Genomic DNA, 12,621 nt, shown 5'->3' on the forward strand with positions numbered 1-12,621 from the left:
GTCCAGCTTTTGAAAATATCCTTTCGCCAATTCATCTAATATTTCCTACTTTGCATATTAAAATATGTGGCAGGTTTTTACTCATAATAGCTGCTTTAGCTATAATTGGCTCTTCTAATAATATAAATCTATCATGTGATGTACTCATGCATACACACAATGATTTTAACTAAATTTTTTGTATATTTTGTTATTCTTACTTTATTATACATATATTTATTATATGCGTAATCAAACCTTGCTGAACTGCTTTTATAATAATATTAATCATAAAGTTGTAACATAAGTGACATGTATATAAATTTAATTTTTAACATTATTCATAGTAAGTTTTTATACATTAATATGATATTTTGTATATATTTATATTAAAAAGAAATAAGTTAGAATTTAAAATTACAAACAGGTTACTTTTGCGTATTACATTACTTTGTTGAACAATTTTACGAATATTTATGAAACGAATGTTGAAACAATGAGAAATAATACTTATACTTACATCATTCTCTTTCTCCTAATAAGAAAATTATGTTAACATTGCTTTTAGACCATATTATAATATAATACATATACAGTTTAAGGGACATATGTAATTCGTGAAAAGCAAAAAGAACGCTCCCCACCAATCAAAAGCGATCACGAAGAATCACGAATCACTGTGAAAAATCACCATGTTTGGGAATGAACGTGATCGAATCACGAGTGATTCAAAAGTAGCAATTCACGCCATCTCTAGTTAGGTACGTTAAAGTACGGGAAGGGGTTAACGCTCACTTGATCAATCTACTACGCAAGCGCATGCTCGTCCTTACAATTCTCAACAGATTTTGAAAAGGGTCAGGTTATTGTTTCAAAAAAATATTAGGCTTTGTGTTAGATGAATATGGCGATGAAATTTGAGGGCAAAATTTTATTTTCCAACCCGATAATGCTGCAATTCGTCGTGCAAAGTTTTTTAAGGAGTGGTTTCAAAGAATAAATGTTGACAACGTTTTCGAATATGCAACATAATATTGCTCGATGTTGCTTCGGTGTAGACGTAGCTTTAGATATTTTTTTACACGATTCTTATCTGTTCCAACAAGCCAGAAACTGTTTACGGTTTCAATACAAACAGCGTTCATGTTATTGATGAGATAGTCTGATTCGTGTGCTTATGTTGAGGAGTGCAGTGTCGCCACCTATGAAACCGATCCGAAAGGGACACTTCTACGCGACGACTAGAACGTTCGCTGTACTCGACGACGTTGCATGCCTTTTTCATTTTCCAAAAGTTACACTACGTAGTCTTAAAGTATTATTAAAGTAATAATAAGTCTATGAATAAATTCGTGGTTAATAGTGGTCTTACCGAAACCATAACAGCTTAAATGACACCGTGTTTTATAAACAACGAGCACTAGATTGTCCCTTCTAGTTTTCATTATGTTTCAATTCAAAGTTCTATCGTTCTTATCGAAAAATTTTATATCGTGTACAGCAAAAGATCGATCGTTGTAAAATTTCCCTAATGATTGGTTAATCGTTTGCTTTTAAAATATTCCACCCGCTGTTCGATGATAGTTGAGCTGAACGTGTTGAGAATAATCGTAACCTGGATCGTACCATTCAACTGCTGATGGAGAATTAACGCTACTGGAAGATGCGGTATGACTTACATGCGACGAATGTGGATGACTCGATGAATATTCACCTTGAAAGTGACCAAACTGCCCCCAGCCGAGTTGTGCCCTGCACCAATCGGTGTTTCCTGAAATCACAAACCGCTATCACTGATTATTGTGCACTAACGTGTATTTACTAACTAGCCAAAGTGATTAATCGTCTGCAATTATGATTATGTATCATCAAATAAAAACGATACGACCTTGTTCGTTACATGCTAAAATTCTACCTTGCTCTTTTTCAGTAAGACATTTACCACGTGGAATTATACAAATAACCTATAAAAATCTACGTCAAGTAAAAATTTTATGACAAATACAAGTGTAATTAGAATGAAAATGGTGGTCTAGCATCAATTATAGAATGTTTTTTGACATTATCTCGATACATACGTACACCACTTCCATATGTTTCGACTTAAGTTCGTTATTTAATTTTTCATGTTATACAATTATTTTCTTTGAATTTTTCTTTTACATTCCAAAAATCCTAAAAACGTCTGTGGTGCTATAGTTGTGTTCCATACTGTATGCAGAGTGTTCGTCCACCCCTTGGGAAAAATTTTAATGGGAGATTCTGAAGGACAAAATAAGACGAAAATCAAGAATACTAATTTGTTGATTGAGACTTTGTTAAAAAGTTATTAACAATTAAAGTTCCGCCTGTAGAACGATACGTGTGTAGGATTTCGGAGGTATGTGTATTGACCAAAAATGATTGTAATTTACCTTCGCAACCAAAAATAATTTTTTCAGAACAATTTGAAATTTTTTAATTTCGCCAAAAATTTCAGCACCTTCTCGAATTTTTTTCTCGAAAGTGCGTAGAATTTCGGGGGTATGTCTATTCACCAAAAAGTATTGTAATTTACCTCTGCAAGCAAAAATAATTTTTTTAGAACGATTCAAAATTTGTTAATTTCGCCCAAAAATTTCAGCACCTACTCGAATTTTTTTCTCGAAATTTCGTAGAATTTCGGGGGTACATCTATCCACCAAAAAGGATTGTAATTGACCTCCGCAACCAAAAATAATTTTTTTACAACAATTCAAAATTTTTTAATTTCGCCTAATAATTTCAGCACATATTGGAATTTTTTTCTCGAAAGTGCGTAGAATTTTGGGGGTACATCTATCCACCAAAAAGTATTGTAATTGACCTCCGCAACCAAAAACAATTTTTCCAAGTCGTTTTGAAATTTTGTAATTTAATTTTTTAATAACTTTTTAACGAAACCCGTTATTTTGGCCTCTAGAGTCTCCGATTAAAATTTTTCCCAGGGGTGGTCGAACACCCTGTACATGCTAGAACAGAACGAACCTGCGTTATGAGAAATCGTCGTGGGTGGTCCGTGAGCCGCGGGTGGTTGGATGGTTGGAACCTGTCCGATTTGCATCGCGTGCCCTTGAAAAGAACTCAGGTGTCCCGAAATTGATACCGCGTGCCCCTGAAGCACGCTACTGATCGTAGTGGGTACTTGGGTGACGGAAGTGGTGGTGGATATCTGTGGGCTGGTCCCCGGAACTTGGTAAACGGCGCCGGAGTTTGGTTGCTGGAGCGTCGTCGGGGTCTGGTGCAACGCGGTTGCCACCTGCGGTATTCCAGCCGACATTTGAGCTATTTGTGGTATTTGCGCGAGCTCGTGACTCGCCGCGTACTGACAGGGAGTCAATGGTAAGCTTCCTACCGAATGGGCTATGTTGCCAGCGTGCTTTCGCAATCGCGCTCTACGATTGCTGAACCATACCTGAAATTTAACCGACAGCATCCAATCAAGGTACTCTACTACGCTACAAGGCTAGAACGTATCAGTCTAATTCAAAATTTAATTCAATTCCTCTTCATTAATCTTTAAGGGTATAGCAGAGACCTTTTTGACTCATTTTTGTTCTTATAACGATATGCTTATCCACTTTATCGTTATATTATAATTTAATTTAATTCCTCTTCATTAATCTTTAAGGGTATAGCAGAGACCTTTTGACTCATTTTTCATGTTATAAGCTTATACACTTTATACAATATTATAATTAAGTACGAGCAAATGATCAATTTTGTTTCAAGATTTCTTGGATAGCAAGGATTGTTTGAGCAATCAAATAGTCGATTTGGTTAAAATGATCCAAGCTAAGCTTGATTCGACTTGTAGTTTCAAGTACCTGCTTGGGCACTTTTAATGGCGACAGGCAGGTGGCGCGCCCTGTATTTGAAAACAGTGTAGTACTGACTTGAATTCGAGCTTCCGTGAGACCAGTCCTTTGGGCCAGTTCTTCCCTGGCGTAAACGTCCGGATACTGAGCACGTTGGAACGCAGTCTCCAGTTGCTCTAGTTGGTCTCCGGTGAACGTGGTCCTGCTCCTGCGTTGCTTTCGCTTCAAAGGAATGCCAGGTTCGCTTTCCGTGTCGGACTCGTCACCACAACGGCCTGAAACAACATCAATGCGTCGTATTATAGTTTCTAACCCTGCTCTAACACATGTTTCTTCTTTTGTTTTTAATTTCCCTTTACTATTTGTGTCTATTTACAAAAAATATATACACAAATATTTATGTAATGGTGAACAGTAGCATTTCATTTCACTAAAATATGAATTTTCACTAAATATAGTGTAAGAGTGCATCGCCATTTTGAAATGAAACTAACTCTTACCAATAGACTGCGGATATTTATGAAAATTAATATTTTTATTAATAAAATTAATGAAATGGGAGCTTCGTAAAGGGTTGTCTGAACCCCAAAATATAGTAATTCGTATCTTACTGTAAGTATTCTTTAAATTTTTGCATATTGTTAAATTTAATTTTGGTTTATTTATTTATTTTGATTTATATATAAAAATTCATAATTTAATTTATATTTTAAATAAATTTTATTAAACAATAATTAAAGGAGGATTTAAATAAAGTGACAAATTTGTACCCCGCCAGGCACCTAAAATAATTATAAGGCATCATTCTACAGATCCTGCACTTCGAATTGTGTGCAATTGTTTATAGCAAATGTGACGGGAAAGTCGTGAAAAATGTGATCGAAGTTGACGATGCTACGAAAGACGAGTCATAACTTTCCGACTTTAAATGACTACAAGTTTGAAGTGAATGCATAGAACGTAACAATTCCGACGCCATTTTGTAAAGAAAAGTCAATATTTATACAGGATGTTCGGCCACACCTGGGAAAAATTTTAATGGGAGATTCTAGAGGCCAAAATAAGACGAAAATCAAGAATACCAATTTGTTGATAGAGGCTTCGTTAAAAAGTTATTAACAATTAAATTCAAAAATTTCAAATCGTTCTGGAAAAATTATTTCCGGATGTGGGGGTCAATTACAATCATTTTTGGTCATTACACATACCCCCAAAATTCTACCCACTTTCTAGGAAAAAATTCGAGAAGGTGTAAAATTTTGCGACGGAGAAAAAAGATTTCAAATCGTTCTGGAAAAATTATTTTCGATTGCGGGGGTTAATTACAATCATTTTTGGTGAATAGACATACCCCCGAAATCCTACGCACATTCGATAAAAAAATTCCTTACCGAAAATCTAATTAGGTGCCTAAATTCAACGAAAAATTAAATTTCAAATCCTTTTGGAAAAATTATTTTCAGTTTCTGGGGTCAATTGCAATCATTTTTGGTGAATAAACATACCCCCGAAATCTTACGCATTTTGGAGAAAAAAATTCAGTAGGGGCGGAACTTTAAAGGTTAATAACTTTTTAACGAAGCCTCCATCAACAAAGTGGTATACTTGATTTTCGTCTTATTTTGGTCTTTAGAATCTCCCATTAAAATTTTTCTCCGGGTGGCCGAACACCCTATACATATACTATATGTATACCTTTACGTATTTAATAAATGTGAAATTTTACTATTAATTATTATTGTTTCATTTAAAATCATATATAATCCAACAATTCCAATAATAATAAATTAAATAAATATTAAGTGCATTTTGTAGCTTTTTGCAGGACATTTGTGAACTCAAATTTGGGTTCACAAAGCTCTAGAGAATGGGAATGATGTACACCAATAGAAAAATGGACGATTCTTAATATTGTCTTCTATTTATATCCCCATTGCTCGCACAATGGCTTTGCCGAAGAGCCTACGGTTGTCAATCGAACCCTCGTAGAAAGAGTCTTGTGTCTCGTGCCCAAAGTCTCCTTCCAATTGCTCGAACACATCGATTCGAATAACTTTTCCAGTATTTTTAAGTAGACGCAGCCTACTTAATTCCACACGACGAGACTGATCTACAGGTAGCCGAACAGAACGGCGAAGTAATCCCGTTTGAATAGCGAGCAATCGAAACGCAAGCAGTTCCCTGTCATAACAGACATCTTCTTAACGTCTTCTTCGTTCATCCTGGCTGGAAAATGTGCGCGCGAGGCGCGTCAGGAATTGGCATCAAATCGAGCATAACATTTAATTCTACTTAGCCGGGAGCCCTTTGTACGGCGAATCTAACGAACGAACGAACCGCAGCGAGGCTGGAAAAGCGCATCGACGTTGAGTATCGATCCTCGAGAAGGGTACAATAGCGTTTCCCCGAATGCACGATTTGCTCGATAATGGGACAAAAACGGGATAATAGGCGAGAGTTGACTTAACAGCAAACGGCGATCGCAGTGGTCATTCTGTTGGTTTATTTCTCTTCTACGGTATTCTTAATGTCTTGTCTGCTGTTTGGGGAAAATACATGCATCGTTTCTTCGTCCTCTCGACCAAGTGCACACGAACAGACAAACAGATAAAATACTTCTCAACGATACCTTAAACGCAACGCATCGAACAAAAATATTTAATCATCATTTGGTATGTTCGTCCTTTGCTACAATATTTGCTTCCAAAATGTCGCTAAATGTTATTTAATGGACTCTCGATATAATTTTAATCAATATTTTCAAAGGCTGATCGTACGTATTTAAAACAATCGTTCTCGTTCCGCCATTTTTCCAACGACACGTTCGATTCGAAAATACTCCATGAAATGTCCCATTGAATTCAAATCCGGACTTTTTGACGGCCATTTCGACGATTTAATGTTTCAAAATCTTGAATTCAACGGGAATATGTCGCAAAAGTTAGAGAAACAAATGTATACACGAACTGACTTTAGTTAGACAATAATAGAAGTCATAATCAACATACAAAAAAAAAACTTAACTAAACTCTTAACAAATATGCAACACTCTTTCTTTCTTCCCAGTCTCTTTTGTTCTGCGTGACTCCTTTGTCTCCTCGATACACACAGTATTCCCCTCACTACTCACTACCAACCTCAATCATCACCACTACCAACCTCAGTCGACTAAATCACCACCGATGTCATTCACAGAAGATTATCCCCTAACACTGTCGATAACATCGAAAACTTCTACTTGCAATATTATTGTATTTATTTAAAAGTGATAGGAATACGCAGTATTTAACTTTAGAATATTAGTTTATTGAACCTGTAAAGATATACAAACGAGTGTCTGAACAATAGTTTCTTATAGTTTCATTGCGATGCGTAATGCCAAGTGTTAAATGTAAAAATTGCAATATACATATGGTTTTACCGTATTCTTCGCTACGTGCAACGAAAAATAATGCTACACCGTTTCAATGTTCGTACAGCTTCAGTGGGTCAAGATGAAATATAGTCGAACATATTTTCGGACGAAAATCATTCTCTGTACTGTCCCGTCGCGAGGTGGTCAGAATTTAAACCGGGTATCCGTCAGCTTTATTGTAAATGTAACTTGTCTCCGGACCATTCTTCCATTCTTCGGTTTGTCGCGGTGAAAACACAGACGGCCGGTCAAAGGAACCGCCAAAGGGATCACCAAACATTCTCTGTCCGTTTTTACCACGGGAAATTTTACTCCTCGGCTGATTCGATAAGCTTCCGTCTCGAACTTCACTTTGGTTCACTTTCGCCGTTTATTACAATGTACCAGTGACGAGCATGCGAATAATTACATTTTCATTCTGTGTATCGTGGTATCAATAACGTTTATAATTCGGTTCATTTTATTTTATTCACTCAATAAACGGGAATCCCCATTGGTGTACAAAGTAGTAAAGCATGATAATCAAAGTGAGGTTAGAAACGTAATTTTAATGCGAATTTGATAAACAACATAAGGAAAAAAATACTACAAAAATTTTAATTCAAAGTTTTTGAACGATGCAACAGTGCTCTCAAAACAATCCAAGTGTAGTGCAATAAGAGTTCGCGATCAGGTAAAGACGATCGAGTGGATCTACTGCTTCTAAAACCTGGATCTGTTGACATTAGGGAGAAATGTGCGTGAAAATCTAAATGGCCTTGTGGGAGTTTTATTTAATACTGTTTTAATAGTATTAGTTTACATGGAATGATTCAGAGTTTGAATGATTCTCGTTAACCTAACCTAACTTAGCCAAATTCTTTTGGGACATGTACACGTGTGTGATTAACTGAACATCACATTTAATTTCGATTGTTTCATTTATTGAAAATATTGTACGTTTAAACAGAAACACAGCTAAGATGTTACCAAAACAGTATTAGTTTTTACGAGTTAGGTTATGTTTGGGCACATACTTTTAGAAATATCTCGGAAACTAAAGCCAAGTGGGGGTAATATGTATAAGAAAAACCTGTTTAAAACGTTTCAACTTATAAAATATTTGGAAACCATCGAAATTGGTATGGCGCCCCCTATTTCGAATAATTACCTTGCCGGTCCATCAGTTTCATATTAAACAAATTAATAAATGTTTAGAAGCTGTCTTTCTTATGTGAAATAAAGTATCTTTCAGGCCAAACTAACGTTGTTCGCGAGGATTGTTAAGGTTAAAGTTAGGTTATGTGTTTAAAATGTTTAATCCTATAAAATATTTGGAAACCAACGAAATTGGTATGGCGCCCCCTATTTCGAATAATTACCTTGCCGGTCCATCAGTTTTTTATTAAACAATTAATAAATGTTTGGAAGCTGTCTTTCTTACATGAAATAAAGTATCTTTCAGGAAAAACTAACGTAGTCAACGGGGATTATTAGAGTTAAGGTTAGGTTATGTGTTTAAAACGTTTGATCCTATAAAATATTTGAAAACCATCGAAATTGGTGTGGCGCCCTCTATTTCGAATAATTACCTTGCCGGTCCATCAGTTTTTTATTAAACAATTAATAAATGTTTGGAAGCTGTATTTCTTACATGGAATAAAGTATCTTTCAGGAAAAACTAACGTAGTCCACGGGGATTGGTAGAATTAAGGTTAGGTTATGTGTTTAAAATGTTTAATCCTATAAAATATTTGAAAACCATCGAAATTGGTGTGGCGCCCTCTATTTCGAATAATTACCTTGTCTGTCCACCAGTTTCTTATTAAACAAATTGATAAATGTTTAGAAGCTGTCTTTCTTACATGAAATAAAGTATCTTTCAGGAAAAACTAACGTAGTCCACGGGGATTGGTAGAATTAAGGTTAGGTTATGTGTTTAAAATGTTTAATCCTATAAAATATTTGATAACCATCGAAATTGGTGTGGCGCCCTCTATTTCGAATAATTACCTTGTCTGTCCACCAGTTTCTTATTAAACAAATTGATAAATGTTTAGAAGCTGTCTTTCTTACATGAAATAAAGTATCTTTCAGGAAAAACTAACGTAGTCCACGGGGATTGGTAGAATTAAGGTTAGGTTATGTGTTTAAAATGTTTAATCCTATAAAATATTTGATAACCATCGAAATTGGTGTGGCGCCCTCTATTTCGAATAATTACCTTGCCGGTCCATCAGTTTTTTATTAAACAATTAATAAATGTTTGGAAGCTGTATTTCTTACATGGAATAAAGTATCTTTCAGGCCAAACTAACGTTGTCCACGGGGATTGTTAAGGTTAAAGTTAGGTTATGTGTTTAAAACGTTTAACCCCTCAACGCTCATATTTTTCGGGTTGGCCAAAAATGATCAGTTTGCTTTATTGGACTTGTTTCTAAGCTATATAAAAATGAGATTTTTGTTAATTACAATGTTGTATTTAACATATAATTTGAAAGAAAACAAAATATTGTCATTCCTTAAATCGTTAGATTAAACAAATATCGTTTTTCAAAGTAGTCAGACTCGGCATTAGCGTTAAGGGGTTAATCCTATAAAATATTTGAAAACCATCGAAATTGGTGTGGCGTCCCCTATTTCGAATAATTGCCTTATCCGTCCATCAGTTTCTTATTAAACGATTAATAAATGTTTGGAAGCTGTATTTCTTACATGAAACAAAGTATCTTTCAGGAGAAACTAACGTTGTTCGCGAGGATTGTTAAGGTTAAGGTTAGGTTATGTGTGCGTCGACGACAGAACAGAGCTTATGGCGAGAGAGTCACTACAATATAGATAAACAAAATTTACCTTGGAATAAATTTGAAAAGTTCAGCTTTTACGACCTGATTTTAGCTAACTTTTTTTTAAGCAAGATTAACCGTGGATACTTGAAAACGGAAGCTGACAGACAACGTTGGTCGACTCTTGATACATTACTAATGCCCGATTACCCGTTTCAGGCGAACCGTTTGACGCTGTTCGGCTGTCCGGCGCATTTATTCGTTGATAGACGCAATCAATATTGGGTTCTCGGCGATGAAAAGGGAACCGATCGGATGTGTAGAATGCGTGAAAAGATGCGTGTAATCAATGATAGGGAATCGCGGAGTGAAAAGCAAATATCTCTTTCGAAGCAAAGTCATCTTGAAATCTGCTTGTCAGCATCCCCGCTGAGAAAAGTCCTCTGCGTTTACATATGGGCGAGTCCCTCGTTTCGAATATGGTGCCTAACTATCGGAATCAGCACCATAAAAAATTTCTAAATTTTTCAGAACCTTTAATCGAGATTACAAGGTACGAGCGAACTTTAATAACAGTATTTATTAAATACTAACATATAACGAAATACTGAAAAACAAAAAGCGTACAAAATTTTAAGTCAAACGAGAAGCGACGAAAAGTAACGATTTTATTAGGATGCAAGTAATTTGGATTAATCTTCGCGTAATATGATTTAAAAAATTAGTTGATAATAATTATCTTCCCTTACGATTTAATCAAACACAAGAATTACACCACACGAACGATCGTCTTAGATAAATGTTAATTATTTTTCTAAGTCTGAAAATTGATTTACAGTAATTGACACATTCACGATCGATTTCAATCTAGATTTCATACACGGAATACTTTTTTCTCCCAGTTAGCAATACGCCATCGAAAATCTGAAATTTCAAGTCATATTTTCTATTCTCGAAATGAAAAACATTGACATGAAACTATAAAATTAAGCAATCTTTATGTATTTCAACTATGATTGCAACGATCGGATTCCTACTAATAAATATGATTAATTAGATAAATAAGATGATTAAGATTACGGTTCTTGTTCGTCAAAGATTATTTTTACTGTATACATAGGGATATATTTACTATTTAGGTTAGAAACTAGTTATAAGTTGGTACGAATGAAATGGCGAGAAGATTGTGTGCAGATCAGAGGTTAGGCGAGTGTCAATGTACGACTTAAATGTTCATATATAATTAAAGCTTCACTATTCTATGGAAACGTGAATTTTTTATCTTTAAACCTCGAACAGCTCGTCTATTTTCGTTGGTTAACAGATAATTCGGTCTCACTGTTTGTTACATAACCTCAGCAATATTTCAGATACTTTATACAAATGTTTCAATGAATGAAAGCTAGAATGCTATTTTCTAAAGTGAGATCGTAGAGTGAAATCTGTGAAGAAAAATTGGAAAACGTATCTGGTGTGCGAAGAAATATTTTTGATTCGTGCATTATCCGTCCGTTGCGTCGATGGTTTCCTGTGCGTTCCTTTTGCTTTCCGTATGTCGAATCGCGGCTTGAATGGTGGAAAAGGTGCCGCACCTTCGTGCATTATAAATGTTAGCCCGTCCCTGTCCCACTTTTTTCTCATCCAACAGGGTCCTGGGGTGCTTAGAACGCGCGTGAGGTCCCTTAAACGGTAACAAATATCTCCAGAATACCAACAATGAGCCGCGAAGCGGTTGACATCGCAGAGCGCACTCTATCTTTCTGTCAGCGCTTTCTCGAGAAAAAGAGACGGGAAATATTTTCACCGCGACCTGATCCATTGTTTCTTTTTCTACTTATAACATTCTATGGAAAATTTTTCTTATACAGTCGGAAAGTAACTTAAACGAATCGGATGTTTAATGAATTCATTTTTGTATATGTATATTTAGCAAAGAAATAATTTAATATTTTATAATTAACACAAGATCTACCGACAATTGTCGTGTATTTGTTTGTACCAAAGAAATTAAAACGATGGATACTCGAAGAAATGCGCAATGCAATGGAAATAAATGTCTGTTCGTTCTGTTATAGAAAAGTAAATTTTTTACTATAACTCGATACATTTCTCTGTGGCTCTGGAGAGCCCCCATTACTATTTTCTCGTGTCACTCGTTGCGTTACCAACAGATTATAGAAATTTACACAAGTGGACGTGATACGGGAAATGAAATTGGAGGAATTCTTTTGTTTTTTAACAAAATGAAAGCTGTACGGTCCAGAATTGGGCATTAATCAAACGATTAACGGATACAATTAAAAATTTGCTATGGCCATAGACGAGATATAGGTTAGACTACGCATCTTATGGAAGTAAATGTCACACGAACTAAAATATCGAACTGGTAAAAGACCAGTGGTTTTCGATCGACTTCGTCGTTTAAAAAATGGCGACCTTTGGAATATAAGCCAATTAGACTACTGAAATCAGTAAAATTAGGAAATGCAGAAAATCTCTTCTTTACAAAGCATACAGAATTGTCGTTATTATAATATGAAACGCTTATTGTTAAAGAACGAGGAAGCAGTCTGACACTAAAATCGTATTTTCTACAAATGTATCAATATTCCAATTTTTCTAACCG

At 35.3% G+C, this 12,621-nt stretch overlaps 1 protein-coding gene across 1 annotated transcript in view; it reads right to left on the reverse strand.

Annotated features, from left to right (window-relative positions):
* Nucleotides 1-1,532: 1,532 nt before the first annotated feature.
* LOC122397508 (protein gooseberry-neuro-like) overlaps nt 1,533-12,621 on the reverse strand; it is a 33,984-nt gene continuing 22,895 nt past the window's right edge. The window contains exons 4-6 of the mRNA XM_043396696.1: nt 3,894-4,090; nt 2,986-3,412; nt 1,533-1,750 (exon numbers count right to left, since the gene is read on the reverse strand). Coding sequence (XP_043252631.1) covers nt 1,533-1,750; nt 2,986-3,412; nt 3,894-4,090 — 842 coding nt within the window. The remainder of the gene's footprint in view (nt 1,751-2,985; nt 3,413-3,893; nt 4,091-12,621) is intronic.

This window comes from Colletes gigas, unplaced genomic scaffold, assembly GCF_013123115.1.
Source record: "Colletes gigas isolate AHSC1104 unplaced genomic scaffold, ASM1312311v1 Colletes_gigas_Sc00009, whole genome shotgun sequence".
Taxonomy (NCBI): domain Eukaryota; kingdom Metazoa; phylum Arthropoda; class Insecta; order Hymenoptera; family Colletidae; genus Colletes; species Colletes gigas.